This window comes from Acomys russatus, chromosome 15 (assembly GCF_903995435.1).
Source record: "Acomys russatus chromosome 15, mAcoRus1.1, whole genome shotgun sequence".
In the NCBI taxonomy this organism is placed as follows: domain Eukaryota; kingdom Metazoa; phylum Chordata; class Mammalia; order Rodentia; family Muridae; genus Acomys; species Acomys russatus.
This window is the reverse complement of record NC_067151.1, coordinates 20440975-20463573: the sequence shown is the minus strand read 5'-3', so window position 1 is coordinate 20463573 and position 22599 is coordinate 20440975. Positions and strand designations below refer to the sequence as shown.

The 22599-nt window shown below is 37.4% G+C and overlaps 1 protein-coding gene across 1 annotated transcript in view; it reads left to right on the top strand.

Moving 5' to 3' along the window:
* Positions 1–22599, top strand: part of Sclt1 (sodium channel and clathrin linker 1) — a 135354-nt gene that overhangs the window by 62932 nt on the left and 49823 nt on the right. The window contains exons 10-14 of the mRNA XM_051157761.1: positions 1230–1320; positions 4940–5031; positions 13116–13293; positions 17350–17448; positions 19922–19993. Of these exons, the coding sequence (XP_051013718.1) occupies positions 1230–1320; positions 4940–5031; positions 13116–13293; positions 17350–17448; positions 19922–19993 (532 nt within the window). The remainder of the gene's footprint in view (positions 1–1229; positions 1321–4939; positions 5032–13115; positions 13294–17349; positions 17449–19921; positions 19994–22599) is intronic.

Sequence of the window (22599 nt, the reverse complement as noted above, 5' to 3'; positions counted from 1 at the left end):
CAATTGAGAAATGGGGCTCAGAATTAAACGGAGAATTCTCAACAGAGGAATATTGAATGGCTGAGAAACACTTAAAGAAATGCTCAACTCTTTAGTCATCAGAGAAATGCAAATCAAAACAACTCTGAGATTCCATCTTACACCCATCACAATGGCTAAGATCAAAAATTCAAGTGACAACACATGCTGGCAAGGATGTGGAGAAAGAGCAACACTCCTTCATTGCTGGTGGGAATGCAAACTTGTACAACCACTTTGGAAATCTATCTGACGCTTTCTCAGAAACTGAGGATAGGGCTTCCTCAAGACCCAGCTATTCCACTCCTTGGAATATACCCAGAAAATGCTCCACCACACAACAAGGACATATGCTCAACCATGTTCATAGCAGCCTTATTCATAATCGCCAGAACCTGGAAACAGCCTAAATGTCCCTTAGTTGAAGAATGGATAAAGAAACTATGGTACATTTACACTATGGAACACTACTCAGCTTTTTCCCATTTTTAATGAGAAATCTAGAAATAAATTTTAAAATGGAGTTTGAAGCCTGAAGCTGGACCTGGTAGGTAGGGAAAGAAAGCAGGAGGATCGCTGTTTCAGGCAGCTTCAAGCCTATGAAACTTGTATTAAGGAACAGAAAGGCTTAAGGAAATCAATCCTCAGAAGTGATGCTAAAGGTTGGGCCATAAATACACACTTCACAGACAACTTAGTAGTTGACTGGATATTTTCAAAATAAGAAATAGGTCTACAAATGGGAGAATTTTGTTCTCTTAGCAGTGTCAGGTGAGCACTGGGCTCATGATGCTCTGTGTACTGAGACTCCTAGCAGATGCTTTAAGCCTTACATTTGACTAGTATTTACTGGGCACTTTAATGTACTTTACTTTCACTTGTTCAATAACCCATGAAACAAATAGAAAAGCAACATTATACTGAAGTTCTTGTTTGTGATGGTCAGATTTTTCTTCATTAAATACATAAGATTGTACATTAAATATAATTTATCTAAATAAAGTATTCTTCTTTATACCCATCTACAATTAACCATATTTTTGTTTGCTTTTACATGTATTTTACTAGCAATAAGGAAATAGTTTAGAATTTACCTTTGGGATTCATTTTTAGTTACAATAAACATTAGTAACTATTTTACTAAATTTAGATTTTGAACTTCCAGTCTTTATGGTGTCTATCATAACATGTAAATTTTCTTTCTTTTTCAGGCAAGCCAAGTTAGATCTGAGAGTTGCAGTAACAAAAGTGGAAGAATTAACTAAAGTGACTGAAGGTCTTCAAGAACAGATGCTGAAGAAGGTATAGCATTTGCAATAACTTAGTGAAGACACTATTTCCATCAACTTTAGCATAGTGAATTAAAACACTGTAGCTACTGCAAACAGATTGTTAAAATGCAGATTACAGTCAAATTTTGCTTAACTTGTCCTATGCAAGTGGGAAATAAATACCTAATGCCATAGTTTGTATTGTTTATTAAGGTTTTTATTGTCATAATAGGCTATTTCTGTGAGTCAAAGGGGACTTCTAGAAAGGTATTGAGGAAATTTCAGGCTTTAGATTTAGATGAATATAATTATTAAAAATTCTAGTTCTGATAGAGACTATATATATATTATTTCCTGATTTCTTAAAAGTTGATTGTAGAGTTCCAGTAGTGATAGAATAGTATAGAGAGGTATGAGAGATCTCCCACAGTAATTTTTTTTCTTTAGACTGGAAAACATCCTAAAATAGGAACTAAAGAAATAAGAATGTCTACATTTTAGATTTCTGACCTGATGATTCTTATAATTTACTCGCCACACATATGGCTTTTTAAAAAATAGCTTTATAATGGCTTAAGTACTCAAAGTTTAAACCTAAAAAAACCATTGGATTTTTTTTTTTTTAACCTTTGGATATTTTTAAAGGACATACTGGCAGCAAGAAGATCAGTAAGGAAAAAAAGAAACCCATCTTCTTAGTTTAAATTTTTACTAAACCTGTGCCTGATAGTCAACATATACACGTAGAGGGGATCAAGAACAGACTGAAACCTACTTTGGTGAAATCAAAAGACAATGAACTAAATATTTGAGTTTGCTGTTTGTATGGTTAAGTACATCCTAGAAATATGTACAAATTGAGCCTCAGAAAGTTATTTTATTATTTGAAGTATAAGAGGACAAACTCCAAAGTTGAAAATTAAAGGAAACAAACTTCTAGAAACAAGGAAATCACAAAGAAATTAAACCTTACTTCTGTCCTACTAGACTGACCCTTGATTGTGTAGGTTAGGGACACTCCATAGAACCTGCCTATACATAAACAAAAGTGGAAATCAGAAATAGTCACAGAGGTCAGCTGCTGTGCACTGTGGAACAGATTACAGAGACCACATAAAAGCAGGATCATTTCCCAGTTGAATAATACTTGTGCAATACCAGAATAACTACACTGTTGACAATAGCAAGTTTTCAACCAAAAATTACTGAACAGAAAAGTAGTTTCTATGCTTGAAGGGCAAAGATTAGGGCAAATGGAGAATACAAAACTGTCAGTTGACCTGCTTATTTCATGTAGAAGATATAGCATTCAAAATTGACCGTTACATTTATATTTAAGATGGGGTAGAGTCATAGCTCAGTAGTCAGTGTGCTGTGGCTTGCCTAGCATGGATGCAATGGTTTATCTTCTCAACATGAAGGGTTTTAGAATCACCAACTACATTTTGGATGTCTGAGGGAATTTCTAGGTTAGGTTAATAGAGGTAAGAAGAGCCACTGTGATCATGGGAGCATTCTTCCAGGGGCTGACTGACGGTAAAATATGACCAACTACTTCATGCCTTTGCCTCAATATCTTCCCTAGTATGATGGACATAGAAACTCAAACAATAGCCAAAACAAACCCTTCCTTCCTTTCTTAAATAACTTTTGTCATGTGTTTTTGTCACAGCACCAAGAAAAGTAACTAGTACCAGGTTAAGACCCAGGACTACAAAAAAGAGGAGGAGGAAGATGACAATGATGAAGAAGAAGAAGGGGGGAGGAGGGAGAAAGAGGAGGAGGAGGAGGAAGAGAAGAAGAAGAAGAAGAAGAAGAAGAAGAAGAAGAAGAAGAAGAAGAAGAAGAAGAAGACGACAAACCGAATCCAGGCAGGCGTGGCAATGCACACCTCTAACCCCAGCATTTGAGAAGTAGAACAGAGGCCGAAGCTGAGGCAGTCAGGATCATCCTCCGTACATAGTGAGCTTAAGACCAGCCTGTACTGCTATTTAAGACCCCATTTCAAAAAAAAGGAATACTCAAGGAATTGGAGTTTTTTGTTTTGTTTTGTTTTTAAATTAGAGTAAAATAAAGTTGAAATGAAGAGAAAGGTAGAGAATTTTGATTGAGATCTAGAAAACAATTTTAAAATAAAAATCCTAGGGCTTTTACAGTAACTGGGCAGGGGGTTGGGGGTAATTCATTAGATAGGCCCAAAAGTAGATTGGAAAAGACTAGATAAGCAAGGAAGTTGAATAGAGAAAAGTAGAAATATCCTTGCCCAAGAATCAGTTTCAAATATCTAGTTCTGTTGGGTAGTATGAGCCAGTCTAATATAACTACAATTGGAACTGCAGAAAAGAGAAAAAAGAGGACAGGAAACGACCTAAAGTTGGTAGAAAACATTAGCACCCAGGAGTCTTAGGACATGCCCCCCCCCCCCCCCCCCGCCAAGGAGGATAAACAAACAAAGCTGCCTCTGGAATCATGACAACATTGGTAGTTAAGGAAAGACATTGCAGAAACAGTCAACTGACCTGGATGGTTAGGCTATTGGCATAATGCATGGAAAGTGCTGAAGGAGAACACAGCTCTCAACAGGCTCTCGATCCAGTGAAGCTGCATTTCAAAATCAAACAAAACATGCGAAATAAACAAAGTTTGTCCCGAGGAGACTTCAAAAAATTCTGAAGGAAGTTTATTAATTGTTCATTTGGTTTAGTTTTTGAGGTAGGATCTCTTGGGCTCAGACTAAAAATAATAAATCCAAGGTGGTATGTCTACTGCTGGAAAATTTTATTTTCAAAGAGTCTGCTAGTCCAGGCATGGAGGAGAACACCTGTAATCCAGGCACTTGGGATGTAAGCAGAAGGATTGCCCCAAGCTGAAAGGCTGCCTTTGTTGACACTGACTTCTGAACTAGTCAGGGCTACAGGAAGACCCTGTCTTGGGGAAGAAAAAAAACTTCAAAGATACCGTCAAGACCAATGGAGAAAGTAAAATGATATTTAAAAAATGTTTAATGTAGCCAGGCATGATGCCATATGCCTGTAATCCCAGCAGTCAGGCAGAGGCAGGTGGATCTCTGTGAGTTCAAGGCCAACCTGATCTACAAGCGAGTACAGCCAAGGCTGCACAGAGAAACCCTGTCTCAGAAAGAAAGGAAGGAAAAGAAGAAAATGTTTAATGTAAAGGAAGGCAAGCAAGGATGGGCAAGAACCTTTTCTAGAAAGACTTGATGAAAAAAAAAACAAACCTGTGGATAGTATTCAAAGCATCACTCTGTCAGGGCACCAACTTATCCTGTCTTATTTTCATAGCTAATAGAAAATATTTAAGAGATCATATTATAACATCAGAGTGGCTGTATAGAAATGTTAGCCTTGTTTTGCGGGATGAGCAGTGGAAGCATTGTGAATCAGTGCCAGAATTCTACTTGCAGTAACTTTTGGTTGCTTAATATGATATTAATGATGAATTTTGCCCCTAAGCCCTTAATACAAAGGGCGTATGTATGTTTGCTTCCTAAGTATATCATTTTTAAACTTACATATTAGCATTCTAGTAACATAACTTTATAGTCTGCTGTAGTTTTCATGCTGTAAAATGGTGTTTGTGAATTATGTTCTCAGATACTTCAAGTAACCTTTAGATTCTTTACTTTCTAGGAGGAAGATATTATGTCTGCTCAGGGAAAAGAAGAAGCAGCAGACAGACGTGTACAGCAGTTACACTCTAGTATAAAACAGTTAGAGTCAAGGTAATGCTCCTAATGGTGTCTTTGTGGTTCGCATATGTGCCCCACAGTAGAGTTTCAATTATAGTTATTGGAATAGATATCTTATAAATGCTAAATCAAAACTTATGGGCTTAATGGGCTTTAAATCTGAACATTAAAAATTTTATTATTGTTATGCTTTAAACATATGTTTAAAATCATATATTTAATTGGACATGGTGGCACATGCCTTTAATCCTAGGAGGTAGAGACAAGAGGATCTCTGTTAGTTCCAAGGTAGTCTAATATATATGAGTTCCAGCACAGCAAGGGCTATGTAGACACCCTGTCTTTAAAAACATCATTTATATAATGCATCTAGAATCTAGAGATTCATGAAAAGTACGTTGGTCCATGTCACAATTTGAAAGAGAGCAGTTGCACCAAATTTAGTCTTGTGCTTTTTTTTTTTTTAAGAAATCAACTCATGATTATCATGACACTTAGGTTAATATGGTTACTAGAGCCCCCATCTATAAACCCTGGCTCTGGATCTGAACACTCATCCACATTAAGAGGAGATGATATAATATTTAAATGATAAAACAGAGATTTTTATACACACACACACACGTACACACACGTACACACACACACACACACACACACACACACACACACACACACACACGCAATCTTAGCCAGACCTAGGAGAAATCCTCAACCTGTCTCTGCCTTACCTAACATTACTACAACTTAAACAAACCATGAAATTAAATCCAGAAGATGTACAAATGTAGATTTAGCTGTGGGTGCCAGGAAGAAAGATAAGTTTCTCTCCTGGCACCAGGGGCTTGGGTTTTTGAGGAAAAGTTCTTTGTCTCCCAACCTGGTTTTCATTGTGAACTCTATTACAATATTGTAGCATAAAAGACACCTCCATTTTCAGTCCTCTTGATGTACTCTTAGAGAATTTGAAATAGTTTTTGTTAGAAACAGCCATTCTTCTAAAAAACATGTTTAAAAATGTCTATATCTGAAGAAATTTGATACTTCTACAAATCCTCCATACTTCTGCACTTTAATAAATAATACAGGTAAAAATCTAACCATTGAAACAGAAGGCAGTGAAAATGTCAGCTTTTAACTATTTATTAATATTCTTTGGCCACAGATTCTGCAAGAAAGATTATCTCTGGGAGCTGAATGCTGTAGATCATTCCTGCCTCAGGTTCAGTTGTGCCAAGTCCTGTAGGCTGCAGATTCATCCTTAACTTTATTGTTTCCCAGAAGTCAAACTGCCAGTGCCAGTCTTTTCTGTATTTTGGGGAACTCTAATCTCCACTTGCCTTTCTTATCCATTTTTCAGTCACTGATCTCTCCTTCATAGTCATTACAAAATGGTATAATATTTTTGACAATACCATTTGCCTTTTATGGGAGACTTTTTTTTTATATTATGAGACTGTGCCAAGGATTATGAGATACCTAGTATCTCAGGCATCAACCACTGAATTTTAGCTATTCCTCTTTCCATTGTAACCACAAAACAAGTCCTCACAGATCTCAACTGTCAGCACACTCTTACTGTAGACTATTGAACTATAAAATGAGGGTTTATCAAAATGTTTTTTTCAGTGTTCTTTTTGCTTAATTCCTTCTCTTTTTGCCAGTTGAGCAACATAGCTTGAAAATTGGATTATAAACCTTTATTTAAATAGGGAAAATATACATTTATCCTTTTTGAAAACTAGGCCATAGTTTTAAACATGATACCACTGCTGAAATGATGCCTTATTTCAGATGTCAGCTATGTATTCTTGGCTTAGTGATGTATCCTTCTCCTTAATAGCTTAGCAGTTAAATCATGGCTCAAAAATATTTTAGCCCATTTATAACATATACTAATGTTTCTGATATTTCATATTTTGTGTGAAGTTTCTTTTGTGTGTGTGTGTGTGTGAAGTTTCATCTGCTTGTGTGTACGTATTTGCAAAGGTCAGAGGTCAACATCAGGTGTCTTCCTCTCTTGTTCTCTACCTTATTTTTTGAGGCAAGTTATCCCATAGAACCTGGAGGTTCCATAAGTGTCTAGGGTGGCTAACTGACAAACCCCAAGGATCCTCCTGACTTTGCCTTCTAACAACAGACTCGAAGAGCATACTGCCATGCCTGGCTTTTTTATGTAGGTGCTATGAATCAAACACAGGTCCTCATAGTTGGGTAGAAATCACCTCTACTGACAAAGCCATCTTCCCAGTCCCTGGTAGCTTATATTTTTTAACATAACACTCCTTTAAGGATTTTTATTGTCCCATGTTAAAAATTATGTGAAGCTGAAGTATGTGTGTGTGTTTGTGTGTGTGTTCTGAATACTTTAATGATTTTATTTACTTATAAAATGAGTAAATTATGTTTGATAAAATTTCATTGTTGACAACATTCATGATAATAAAATTGATAATATTATTTCTGCCCATCCTAACTTTAACATGTACTTTTTATGCTAAGAATTTTTTAAAATTTAAATTCCATTTAGCTATTCCATTGAGAATAACTAAAATAGGCAGAAGTAAATGGGTGTGATCCCTAAAGGAATCAATAATGATTATATCTGAGAAGGGGAGGCAGGGCAAGAGAAGTTGTAAGCAGTTTTGTCTTTGATAGTTTTGTTTTAGATGGCTTCACGAGGTTTTTGTAAGATATGTTTGGAACTCTTATTATGCCTTCTGAGCCAGAATAATGGTGAGAGGTCTATGAAATAATTGAAAGAAATCCTAGGGAAACTAGGTGTAATTTTCCCTGCATTATTTGGAGAAAAAACCTTATTTATGAGTGTTATACTTGCATATGTGTCTGTGCACTGCCTTCTTGCTTGGTGCCCACAGAGAGTGGGGAAAGTGTGAAATCCCCTGGGACTAGAGTCATGGAGAGTTTTGAGCCACTGCCAGTGCTGGAAACTGAACCCAGGTCCTCTTGAAGAGCAGCCAGTGCTCTTAACCACTGAGTCTTCTCTAGTGCCCTGAAAGGGGAAAAAATTTAATATTCTCTTTAAAGCAACTTATATGTTCAGAGTAAAACCATTTGTTCAATGTGCACTGAATACTTGCTATATACACTTAGAAAAAGAAAGCGCATTGTCTTTATGAGCAGTAGTGTGAAAGTGATCTGAACATATAATTTAGGTAAAACATTCTTTTTTGAGGCTGGAGAGATGACTAAGCAGTTAAGAGCTCCTGTTTCTCTTTCAGATGATCCAAGTTTAGTCCTAGCATTCACATTGACCAGCTCAGAACTATCTGTAACTTCAGCTCCAGGGGATTCAATGTCCTCTTCTACCTGTGGTGGTCACCTATATGCACACCACATAACCATACAGAGATATATGTCACATAATTTAAAAATAAAAATAGACTCGTACTTGTTTTCATTCAAGGTTTGATTGGGTAGTTCAAGGACTCTCGAGCATTGTAAAAGACCATAAGCACTGGACAAATTTAAGAAATCACATATTCACACTTTGCAGTAGGAGTGCTGTTTACAAATTAGGAAGCGATTTCACACGGGCAGATAAACAAATAAGGAATAGGTCTTAAGTGAGATATCAAAAAGGATCATAGCCTAAAAAGGGTTGCCCTTTTTAGAAAGGAATAGAGGAGGGTTTTAGAATAAGTATGGAGGCACTACTTAGACATCTCTATCTTCCTGGGAGAGTAGGGCTCAAATAAAGTCTAGTATTACCAACATAAGGAAAGAATGAAGGCCAGGTACAGCAGGTGCAACACACACTACTCGCACATCAGAGGTTTGAAATGGAGAAGAAAAATATAGTGATTGGTAATGGGTAGGTAGACTATTCAGATCACATACATAGCTGTCTCAATATTCTCTGCAGAATGAAACTTTAAACATCTATCCAACAAAATAGTTTCTTACAAATTAGCACTTTAATTGCTGCCCTAAATAAATTGCAGCTCTCATATCAATAAGTCTATTTTGAACTAAACATGAGTATCCAATGGTCTGGAAACACACTCAGATTACTCTAGGTAGCACCTTGCAAAATAGAAATGGTTACATAATCTTCTGTAGTCATAAAACAAGAGAAAGTAATAAATGAAGGTAATTTATGAATGCAGTGATGACAGCATCAGGCAGGTGGGGAAAGTTCCAGCATTCAGCTGCTATCTGATGACATCCTGGATGTTTTGTTGATCGAGGAAAACACAGGTGCTGCTTTAGGAAATCAGAAGCACCTGTCTTTTAAGAACAGGTGTACAGGAGACAGGACAGGCACTGCGAAACTAACACAAGAGGTCATCAGTTCAAATCTGCCTTGGACACATAGCAGACCCTGTCCAAAAGAAGAACTTCAGTTAATAAAATCATAAGGTACAGAATATAAAGCAGATATTGAATAATTCGGGAAACAGTGAGACATCTTTTTCATATATGAGGAAGTTGTTTACTGCCTTTACCTTTCCCCAAGGCAGCATAGACATTCTTACTTTCAGGATCAATTTTTCTTTCCATTTTAAAGCAGAAAATAAAAATATAATGCAGTTGAATAAAAAATATATGTTAAAAAAAATCTAAGTAGTTACCCAAGGGGAAAAAGTACTTAAGAAAATATAGATACTTTACCTTGATGTGTTTTTGATTTTGTTTTTTTGAAGCAATCACTTTTTAAATTATCTTTGGAGATCTGAGCTGCTTTTTAAAATATATTCTATAGTTTTGTCTTACATTGCTATCTGCCTACAAACATTTATTCTGGAATATTGTTATTGTATCCAGATCTCTCATGTTCCATTGAGGAGCTTGAAAATTGTCATTAGTAACCTATGAAAATCAAATCTAGGGTTGTAATCTGTAATGCACAGAAATCCTCTCAACTCTGAACATACCAGCAGATTTGTGCTGCTTTTAATCCTGGTCAGAGAAGCTGCTCATTACAGAAGGCACTGGCTACTGCACAGACTCATAACTCATCACAGTCCTTTGAATAAGCAATTGGGAATGGCTAACAGTAAGGAGATGAAGTATATAGTCATCCCTACCCCACTCTTACTCCTAAGCTTGGAGAACATCTCAGAAAATGGGACAGAATGGATGGAAGAGCTAGAGGATAAAGAAGTGTGCCATAAAAGATTGGCTTCTGGATATGACGTGGCATTTACAAGAACTCATAGCCACTTGTGGCTGCCTGTACAAGACCTATACAAGATTAGCCCAGTTGAAAAATCTAGTATAGGAGACCCATGCCAAGAGAGGGAGCCCACCCCGGACACTGAAAGAAGGACCAGAAACCAGAGGCCAGATGGCCTAGAGACCTCGAATAGAACCAAACATGACCAGCAAGAAAATAAATAAATAAATAAAAGGAGGCCGTCATGGGTTAGGTGAAGTAAAAAGCACATGGCCAACGTGGATGGAGGATCTGGCCCAGATGAGGAACATTAGCAAGTATTTGAGATTATGCATAGGAAATAGCGGTACTTGTAGACAGGAATAATAGCATATCATCACCTAGCAACTGATGGAAACAGAAGCAGGGACCTACAGCCCAACATTAGGGAGAGCTCTGGGAATCTTGCTGTAGAGAGGGAGGAAGGATTGTAAGCCAGAGGAGTCAAGGACACAAAACCCACAGAATCAACAAACCTGCACTCACAGGGGCTCACAGAGACAGGAATGACAATCAGGGTGCCTGCCTTGGTCTAACCTAGAATCTCTACACATGTTATAGTTGTATGACTTGGTGTTTTTGTAGGATTTCTAAAGAGGAAGTAGAAGCTGTTTCTGGTGGTTTTACCTGCTTTAGAACCCTTGTCCTCCTACTAGGTTGCCTTGTCCAGCCTTAATATGAGTGGTGGTGCCTAGTCGTGTTGTAATGCCATGTTTGGTTGATATCCCTAGGAGGCCTGCCATTTTCTGAAGGGAAACAGTGTTGTGGTTAATTTAGAATTATGGTCTAAAAAATGTGTGATATTAAACTATAATTACTATGGTGGTATTTTCTAACCTATCAATCAGTAAAAACACAGACACCTGTTATATTTTACAGGAGCCTTGGTTCACCTGGGGCATGGCAGGTATTAATTCCCTAAACTGCCTCCCATATTTCTCTGCCCCAGTCCCATGTCATCTGCTTCTAATAGTGTCTGTCAAGCTACCTCCCTTCCATAATCCGAAATACTTGCTGATGTTCTCCATCTGGGCCGGATCCTCCATCCACACTGCCATGTGCTTCTTACTTCACCTAACCCATGGCGGCCTCTTTCCTTCTCCTCTTCCTCCACTGTCTCCTGTCCTCTTCTGGTCTCTGACTGCTTCTCTTCCCAATAACCTCTCTGTCCCAGAAGCCCATGAACCTTAACTACACCTATCCCATTTGTTCTGACCAAGTGTGTTGGCTTTTTATTGGTCAAACAGGAATAACTTTTATGCAAAGTTACAAACATTTTGGGGTATGTGAGTCTGCTCATTTGGGCAGCAAACAGACCAACCCCCAACAACAGAGGAGTGGATTGGAGGGAAGTAAGGTGCACGGGAGGGGCCATAGACTAGGGTTAGGATCAATATGTGAGAGAATAAATGAACTTTAAAAATCTAGCATGGTGCTTTATACATAATAGGCAGAACATGGAAACAGCCTAAGTGTCCCTCAGTAGAAGAATGGACTAAGAAACTGTGCTACATTTACACTATGGAATACTACTCAGCTATTAAAAACAAGGAATTCCCGAAATTTGTGGACAAATGGATTGATCTAGAAATTATCATAGTGAGTTCACCCAGAAGCAAAAAGAGACAAACGGTATATACTCACTTATATCAAATCACTAGTCCAAGGGATACGTACCATGAAAAATTTTACTTACCAAAAAAGTGGGTCAGAAGAGAGGACATCCTATTGAGACTCTAGGCAAGAGTAGCATGGAAGAATGGGGAAATAGTAGGACCCACAGGGTCCTGGAAACCTACAATAAGAACTTTATAACAGGCAGATCTGGGTCCTGGGGTCCTCCTCAAACTAAGGCACCAGCCAAGGAGAATATAGGCAGTAAGCTTCGAACCCCTACCAGAACCTAGCCGACGAACATAATATTCTCCACCGTTGAGTGGAGAGTGAGATCTGACTCTCACGCGAACTCTGGTGCCCCTTTTCTGACCACGTCCCCTTGATGGGGAGGCCTGGCGGCACTCAGAGGAAGGATAGCAAGTTACCAAGAAGAGACTTGATATTCTGAGAGCATATATAGGGGGAGGAGGTCTCCCTCAATCACAGACATAGGGGAGGGGAGAAGGGGGGAAATAGGAGGGAGGGAAGAATGGGAGGAAACAGGGGAAGGGCTAACAATCTAGATGTAATATGAATAAATTAATAAAATTAAAAAAAAAGAAAAACCAGAAAAAAAGATTATTAAATGAATTGGGGTAAGGAAAGGATTTTTTGCAATGCTCCTCAATATACTTCTGCTACTTTGTGCTGAATATTTTTATGTAGAAGCACTCTCAGCAATGACTGTAATAAAATCAAATTGTTGGTGAAAAAAAAAAATCTAGCATGGAACAGGGAGGGGCTTTTAGTGCCTTAACCCTTGCTGAGGAGCTAATGGCATTTGATGGCTGCTGCAAGGAGGAAGCCATTGGTAGGCTTACCACATCCCAGTAAATGAGCCCACACACACTCCTATATGGGTAGCAGTAATTGTATTTAGTTGGGGAGAAAAACAGACATGAAATTAGGGAGTAGATGAAAAACATGTTGAGGAAGTAGAGGTGGAGCTGGAGAAAGGTAATGGGGGACCCATATGGCTAAAATACATTATATAATCTATAAAATTTTTGCAAAATTATAAAGACACCAGAAAACCACAGGGGTCATCATACATTTACAGTCAAAATACCTTGATTCAGTCTCAGTTCTGCTGTTCATTTTATTATCTTAATCAAAGCTGAAGCTTTTTGAGAATGGTTTTCTTTAAAGTAGAGATTGTAAAATCTACTTTTGTAGTACTACAGCAATGAGATGCATGTAAAAATAGCAAACACAATTCCATCCTATAGTGATGTTTAGTAAACTGCATGTGTCCTTTCACACTGCGATTATTAACTTCTAGATTGTGTATAGCAATTCAAGAAGCCAACGTACTAAGAACAAGGAAAACAGTTTTGGAAAAGCAGGTCAGCGATCTACAAGCAAAGTGCAATGAATCAGAAAATGAGAAATATGAGGCTATTTCAAGAGCCAGAGATAGCATGCAACTCTTAGAAGAAGCTAACCTTAAAAAGAATCAGGTAAGAAAACATGCAAACATGTTTATAAAGAATAAGATGCCCATAGGCCCTAACAATAAACTATCAGATACATGGATGAAGACAGATTACACTTCCCAGTATCAAATACTTATGCTGTGTTTTAGAAGGTAAGAGTGATATCATAAAATATGGTAACATGTTAGTCATTTTTCAAAGATAGTATTTAAATATCAGACTTGTTATGGCCCCATCCCCGATTCACTATTCTTCCTCTATACTGGCACAGTTCTTTACAGAGTGTACCAAATCAGGTGACTCCTAGTCATGCTTACTATGTTCTTACCTGTACTGTCTCCTCATCTAGCAGAACCTTAACTGACAGAGTTAAATGTAGCTCAAAAGATTAGATTCACACTTCCTTTTTTTAACTCCCTAACCACTGTCATTTCTATACTATTCTGGACAATGCTTTCTGTGTTATTCTGTTTCTCTTTGAATGAGTATAATCCATAGAAAACAGAAAGTAGATATATTTTTAATGGTATAACTCTTTTTGCAGAACTCACAATAGCATTAATATGTATACCAATGTTTATGAGCTATGTAATATGTGTAGAATACTCTAGTAGGAAATGCATGGTGTATAAAGGAAGTGCCTTATTTAGGTTTTTCAAGAGAAAGACTACAAATAAAAAAAGTATACATTGGATTTTACATACTTAGTAAAATCTATGCCTGCAATCTCAGCACTCAGGGGAAGTGGGGCAGGAGGATAATGAACTAGTTGGGCCTACATAGTTAATACCCTAATTCAAAAAAAAAGGAAGGAAGGAATTATCACTTATAATCCAAACTGGAAATACTAATGTGCTTATGCCTTTCAGGGCTAGTGTTCCCTACTATGACTTAAATTCTGTCTCTCCACTCTTGGAATAGTTAAAATATATACAGTAGGTCTTGGGATATAGCTCATTGGCAGAATATTTGGCTAGCACATGTGAGGCCATTTCTTTTATGATTAGTACCACCAAAAATAAAATATATTCTACCCACAATATACATATTATGCTTGTAAAGTGTTCAAAACACCCAAGTTAACAGAAAATGTAAGGACAGGACAGTTATTTGTCTTTATCATCTGAAGCATAGTTAATTAAACGCTTCCCATATGTTGTGTGGTGTATAATGGAGAGAAAATGGAGGGTACCATTGCCTGTCTCTCACTTCAGTCAAATCAACAAATCCTTCAAAAGCAGCCTATGACTATTATATTAATTTCCCTCTTGATTCATTGCTTAATTGCTAGAGTATTTCCATCTTGAGGTTTTTTGTTCAAAATCAAGAATTTTTTAAAATTATTTTTATTTATGTATATGAGTATTTTGCCTGAATATATCTCTGTGCAGCATGTATGTATAGTGCACACCAAGGCCAGAAGAAGGGTGTCAGATCCTCTAGAACCTGAATTACAGATGGTTGTTAGGCACCATGGGGATACTGGAAACCAACCCCTGGTCTGCTACAAGAGCACCAAATACTCTTAACCTCTGGACCATTTAAAGATTCTCATAATCTGATAACAAGCAGAGTCTGCAGCCCTCTTCTTCATATCCCCATGTTCTTCAAAGTTATTAAGTCATAACAGTAATTCTCTCATGATCTTTTTTAATTCTTTGATGAGTCCATGTACATGTGTTTTTATCATATCCAATCTCATCCCCCTCCTCCAACATCCCCCAAGTGTCTGTTATAACTTATGTCCTACTTCAACTCTGAACTCTTGTCAGAGAAGCTTCTTTTCACAGTGGACAGCAATTAATACAGAGACTAACATCTGGTCAGAATGTGTGCGCGCACACACCCCCCCCACACACACACACACAAGGCTCAAGGGGAGGGAAAGGTTGTTGTAAGAGGCAGAGATTGGGAAAGAATGCTGTGAAGTAGGGCTGTCTGTGCATGGCAGAACATGGCATTCATGAGCTCACAGCATCTGTGGCTACCCGCACAAGTCAAAATTCTGTAACAGTTTCGGTGGGGGGGGGAAGCTTGTGAAGTCCCAGCCCCAGTTAAACAGCATTGTCAGCTGAATGATGCTGGAATACAGATGGCCAATTTTCTTTGGGGAATATGGACACTTGACAGGTAATTTGTGCTTCAGTGAATGACCATAAACTCATGGACATATGTGCACCACTGGTGGCACTCAGTGGAGTATAATAAGCATCCTACTTAAACTTCAAAAAGAAACAGATGAGAATGTTTATATTTTCCTTTGAAGATGAGTGGGTCAGAACACAGGGTCACCCATTTAATATCTGTCAATGGCCAGGGTAGGTGAGGGGGAAAATCAATCTGGCCCAACCAGAAAGATGTTCAGATTAGAGATGTGTACTTGGGAATTATTAGCATATAAATGGCATTTTAAATCAGATTTGATTAGCTCAGAAAGAGATGGACATTTAGAGCTACGCCTTGGGCAGTCCAGTATTAAGAAGAAGAGCTAACAACGTATATGAAAAGATATGATGGGTTAAGGTGGGGGAAAGCTGGTACCGTGCTGTACTGATGGTCCAATAAAGAACGTCAAACTAAAAGACAAATGGAGTTAGTTATCTCAAGGGTCCTCAATAAGCCAAAAATAAGTACTGAAAATTGACTCAGTAGACAATGGATTTGGAGATCATGGTAGGAAAGCTTGATTAGAAATGTAAGAGAGCCCCAATCCTTGCCACTTGAGGCAGGCAGGAGAGCTCTCCCAGGGTCATAGGAGCAGGAAGGAGAGTTGGCCTCAGGGTCATGAAAGTAGGAAAGCTGGCCTTGGCCCTCACCAATTGCAGCACACAAGAGAGTGGGCCCTAAATCTCCCCTGGGCAGCACAGTGGAGCTGGCCTAGTCTCTCCCCTGCTGCAGCACTCGGGAGAGGGGGCACTGCACCTAGCTAGGCAGTACAATAGAGCTGGTCCTGCCAACAGGGGCACAGGGAGGCTGTCATGAGGCCATGAGAGCTGAAGAGCTGACTCTACTTGCTGGATGAGCATTGGATGAGCTAGCTGGTGCAGTGCTGGAGAGTTTCTCCCTGGTGGTGTGGGTGGGGAAGAGCTAATAGGCTAACCAACTCAGCTACTACCCAAGCCCAGATTCAGGGCTTTGAGTTTGCCCACTCCAACATCTTCCCCATCTGTGAGCTGCTGGAGCTCATGAAGGGGCTAGTCTTGAAGTTCCAACGCTGTAGAATCTCCATGACACAGGGCAACAACAGGATATCCAAGAGAAGTCCTTATGAGAATCCAGTATTGTTAATCTAGTAGAAACCAGAAGCCTCAAACGAAACAATGATTCATTGCAGTGAATATTTGCAAGTAAAGAAATGTGAGCAAAAGGGTATACTGTGGGACACACTGACATACTACAGCTTCCACAATGAGATTTTTTTTTTTTTTTTTTTTTTTTTGGTGGGGAAGTTCAAAGAACAGAGGGGTGGATACAAAGGGACTAGAAGATGAGTGGAATTAGGGTACTTGATGTGAAATTCACAAAGAATCAATAAAAAAATTAAAGAAATTTAAGAGCAAATAGGAGGAAACCGGTTGTGTATTTTTGAATTTTACTTCACAGAGAATAGATAATAATACTGAGAAGATTTTGACTACTTTTTAGTGGGAAATGAAAATGATTAGAGGAGAGAACACATCAATGATAAAGTATATATTACTGCAGCGATGAGGTGAGAAGAGTGAAGACCATGCTTTGAATACTACCAAATAATGTAAAGGAGAGTCAACAGATCTGTCCAAGATTGAGTACTTATATATAGGAACTTAGTTTGTATAGGGACTTTAAATTAGAAAGATTTAAAATGGCCCTGATACTTTGAGTTCTGGAAATAAGAAAAGTGATGGGAAACTGGCTGAAGTAAATAGCAAAGATTTAATTAGGAAAAGGTGGGCAATGCTGGGAAAATTCTATACTATTCATGACTTATGCAAGGTCATCCTATGGAGGCATTTCAGAAATTCAGACTAAGGCACTGTTGTCAGAGCGTATTACCTCCCCACTGAAAAGTGATGTATAATGTGTCGTTATCTTCTGAAGATTCTGCTTGAAGAGAAGCAAAAAGAAGATGACAGAGAGAAAATGAAGAAAACAATTTCTCAGCTTATTCAAGATGCTGCCATAAAAGCAAGAAAAGAAGTAAGTCCTAACTAAGACTAAATGCTACCCAAATACTTTAAAATTAACAGTCTTATGTGGACACTTACAAGGACTATATATCAAATTGTTAATGTAAGAGTTAAAAACTGATGTTTCTTACCCTTAAATTGAATTGCTATGGTATAGTGTCTTTTATTTATATATATATTCATATTCTTTGACTTCATAAACAGTGGGGGTTTTCTTACCTGTATTTTCTGTGCTCGATACTATTTTTCTCCTTAGTGGACTACAAGTTCAAGTGATATTTTTTTATAATTTAAAAACACAAAGTTAACATATTTGCTTTCTTTCAAACAACTAAATGGTAGTTTCATTTTTACAAAGCCATTGCAAATATATCCCTTAGATAGAGGCTTGAGTCATCCGTATACAGTCATTTTGGTAAAAAACAAGCTGTGTATGATGACAGAGGTCTCATGAAACTATAACAGCGCTGAAACACCTGTTGCCTCATATTTTTGTAGTACCTACCTCCCAAGTGCTGGGATTAAAGGTGTTCACCAACATGCCTGACCACAACTATACTTTTAAACCCAAAATATTTATAATGCATGAAACATACATGACTTAATTTCTATGTCCATTGCTGTATAAGTCAGCTTTCCATTTCCTATAACAAAAACATGAGAATTAACTTATAATGAGAAAAGGTTTCGGTGGCTATAGTCTATGATTAGCTGGTCGCATTGTCAACCTTTCAGAAAGACAGCATATCATGACAGGAACACATGATAGAACCAAACCACTTAGTATATAGTCAGGATTAAAGATAGGCGAAAAGGGAGTTGGCATCCCAGTGACCCCTTCAAGTGTATGCATCAAATGAGCTAAAGATTTCCCAGGACACCCCACTTTTTAAAGGTTCTACCGTTTCCCAATAGTGCCTTGCTGAGCACCAAGCCTTTACTAACTGGAAATTTCAGCACTTACTCTCCTCAACTGTAATGGAAGTAATTACTCATGAGGTTGTAAGAATGAGTGAATGATACACATAAGCACCCTGAACAATACCTTATACACATACTCTTCAACAAATATTATGTGCATGCTATTACTGACCCACAAGCAAAATAGATTGATCCATAATGTCCTAATCCCCCATTTATCTGAAATGCCAACATAAATTATAGCCCAAAGTAAAAGCCACATACTGTTTGGCAGGCCTTCAAAAAGATAAGTCATTAATTAACCAAATAAAGTACATAGCAGGCAGTATGGAATGTATTCTAAAGAAAGTTACTTTTTTCCACTAAAATAGGTCATTTCATACAAGAAAGTTTCCAAAAGCTTTTAGATCATAAAAGTTTCCTGTTGGTCTGTGTCCTCATCTATAGTCCTCTTAGTTCTTAAAACAAAAAACAAAACAAACAAAAAAACCACTGAGTAGCTATTAGGCAAAATGACTGTTGCAGACATCTTGATGAAGTGTAATTACTTTTTCCAAATGCCCTGTGCACACCAGTTCTGTTTCTGAAAATCTCAGTGTTCATTCAAAGCTTTCCTTGAGCACTCATTTACATAGCACTAGCGTCTAATGTGCATTGTGAAAAGATCCTATATGTGGAACACACGTATTTTAAGTTATTAATTGCTTATTGAGTGTGTTGCTTCTTGTTCTCTGGCATCATTTTGCAGGGCTTACGGAGTCTGCAGACATTGCTTTTTCAGTGTCTCTCTCTCTCTCTCTCTCTCTCTCTCTCTCTCTCTCTCTCTCTCTCTCTCTCTCTCTCTCTCTCTCTCTCTCTCTCTCTCTCTCTCTCTCAAGTGCCAAGTGCTGCTTCTCAGCTTGTGTGACCTGTAGCAGCTCAATAGGTGGAGTGCACCAGCACCTAGGACAGCCTGGTTGTCTCCCGTCCAGCCAGACATTCAGTAGATACACTGATGTACTCTGCTCCAATTTTCTAGATTAAGAGAATATATTTTCATTAAAAATTACTTGTACTATCTAAAGTAATGATTAAATTATTTGGGAGAGATAATGATAAAAAAATTATGGTTTTCCACCTTTATTTCTAATAACAATAAAAGAGCGGCCACTGTTCTTTTGGATATATCATCCAGTATTTCTTCGATTCTCATGACCAATTCTTTATTTTTATAATGCTGAAAATTCTGGAGCCTTGTATATACTAAGCCAATGCTATTTGTACAGTCCTCTGGTCTGGTCTGGAACAATCCATATGACTTGCTGTATAATTTATGGGAGCTTTGAACTCAATATATAATCCAAGCAGGATGAAAAAAAACAAAAAACAAAAAAACTTGGCCTTAGCCACCTATGTGCCTCCTCACTACACACAGCTCATGACAAATTCTTAGATACTTCATTCGTTGTATGCTTATTTATATTTCATGTCATAAAAGTTACTTTTTAATTAAAACAAATCATTCTAAGTTTTTGACACTAATCATTCTTTATTCTTTACCTAAACTATGTCTTAATTCACAGGTTGAAAGCACAAAAAAACAGTATGAAGTACTGATTTCACAATTGAAGGAAGAACTTTCAGCCCTTCAGATGGTATGTTAGAAGACCTTGTTAGTAGTTTCCTTTAAATATGAGGTGTTTTAAAGGCCCATATGTATGTTATTGGAAATTCATTTGTTCCATATACATTTGTTATGCCATGACCTATGCTAGGTGTTAGGAAACAAAGTAAAATTCCACAGAGATGTTTTTACACTATTTTTGGCTTTTGTAAGGAAGAGTAGGACAGGCGGCATTCATCATATTTAATTTTTCATTGACAGAAAACACAGAGCCACTAAACCAACCAGCTACAGGGAAACCAGGAAGAAAAGCTATATCAGTAGAAAAGAAGAAAGATAGTAAAGCTTCCTACAGATAGACAGACAGACAGACAGATGAGTAGGCAAGGAGGGGTTGCTGAGAAAAAGGTTTTATTTGACTAGAGATTAGAAATTTAAATTTAAGATATGAGATAAAAATGTAATGATGGTTCCCAAAAGGTTAGAAAAAAAAGAATTTCCAGGATTTAGCAATATATTTACAACTTTACAAACATACATCTTTTCTGAATTCTTCTATCACTTTTAATCTCTTATGACAGTTAGCAGTAGCTTGTGTATTCTAGTAATGTGCATTAGAATTTGTTGAACACATGACCATTTATGTATTCATGCTCTTTTTAGGAAAATATCTCCAAATAGATTGTAGCACCTCAAAGTAAGAGTCTTCTATCTTCCTTAATTTTTTCCCATTGCTAACACAGTGTTTTTGCACAGTGTATTTTAAAGTAAATATTCATCAGCAGAATGCTATTTAAATGCCTCTGAAAGGCCACAGGCCATGTAGTTACATTACTGGACTTTAGTCATTGTGTAGAGGTCCAGGAATGGTTCCTTTCTGCTTACTTAATTTCACTTGTAATAATGATGTAGGAACAATGTGTAATACAAATGCGATGCAGCATGGCCTATTGGTGGTATAAAATTGTGTCTTGTTTTACTTGTTGTTTTTCATGTTTTATCAAAAAACTTGGATCTTCTTGAAATACAAGAAAAATGTCTCTTAGCCACCATCAAAGATCCCTTTAGTTAATTGTAAGTGGTGTAAAAATATTTTTGTTCTGTTTTCCAAAAAGAATGAAGACTGTCTAAGACTAGCAGTCCTTAAAGCTGTTAATGGTGTAACAGTCATTGTATAGCAAAAGCTGTTTATTCTGTATATCAAACACTTATACCTGTATGATTTTTCTATAGATATAAAGCATTATCTGATACCACATTTATTCTATGAGAAAATTATGCTGTCTGATTAAAAAGTATTTTAAATATTAAATACATTTTTAATATGAAAATTGCTAGGGTAGATTAGAAATATCCTTTGGGAGGCTGGAGTGCATGCCTGATATGTAGGAAACCCTGGTTTCCATGGCCTGACTACCGTGTAATCGGTGTGGTGGGGGCGAGGCAAGAGGACCAGAAGTTCAAGATTATTCTAGGCTATGTAAAATTGCTACCCTGAATGAGAAAACTGCTCATCAGGAGTATTGAAGTCACGAAAGCATGAAACAATGTATTTCAGATACTGAAAGTGAGTAACTGCCAGCTGCCTTTACTGTACCTTTCAAAATTGATGGAGAAATAAAGGCCTTCCATGACAAGGACAAGCTAAAGTAGATCATACCAACTAAGACAGTATTGCAGAAGATGCTAAAAGGAGACCTGTACACAAAGCAGGAAACACCCCACTCATGAGAACACTGCAAAGAATGAATTTTGTAAGAGAGAAAAACAAATAAGGAAAGAATTAGCTGTGCCCAACTCAAGAAACCACCAAAGATTATCACCATGTGAATCAGAACAAAGAAAATAATAATGGTTAAGCCAATTAGAAAACAACCAACAAAATTACAAGAATCAGTAATTACCCCTCAATAATAGCCCTAAATGCAAGTAATTACAATTCTCCAATTAAAAGATTCAGACTAGCTATAAATTTCTTTAAGGAATTCACTTCACTGACACAGACAGACCAAAAGTGAAAGAACAGTAATTGAGCAGAATCAAACACTAGCAGGATGCTGCATAATCGGAGATGACCCAAATAGCCTTCAAGCAAAGTTACACAAAGGAGTAAAGATGGGTGTTTTATATTAATAAAGGGAAGACACTAGTAGTAAGATAAGGAAAGAAACAGGACTCCTAGTTTCCTAAACTGTCACAAAGAACAGTTCGGTCCTGATAGAATAACAGTGGGGACCTCAGTACTTCCTTCATGTCAATGTTAAGTCTTCAGACTAAAATTCAGTCAAGAAACTTCAGGGTTGAGCTACACCATAAATTAGGCAATGTGCTTCTATAGAGCACACAATTTTCTCAGCCTTCAATGAAATTTTTCTTAAAATAGATCACAGTTTAGTACATAAAGAAAGTCTTTAAAAATAGAGAATAATTGGAATAATTCTTATTACTTATCAAATCATAGAATAATAAAACTAGCAATCAGTAGCAAAGAAAACTACTAAAATGCAGATGTGTAAGAAGCATGCCATTGAAGAGGCAACAGGAGAAATTTAATGCTTTCTAGAATCAAATGAAAGTCCATCTTGTGAGAACCTGTAGAATACAGCAAAAACAGGTAGTTCTAGAATTGTGTAGCTG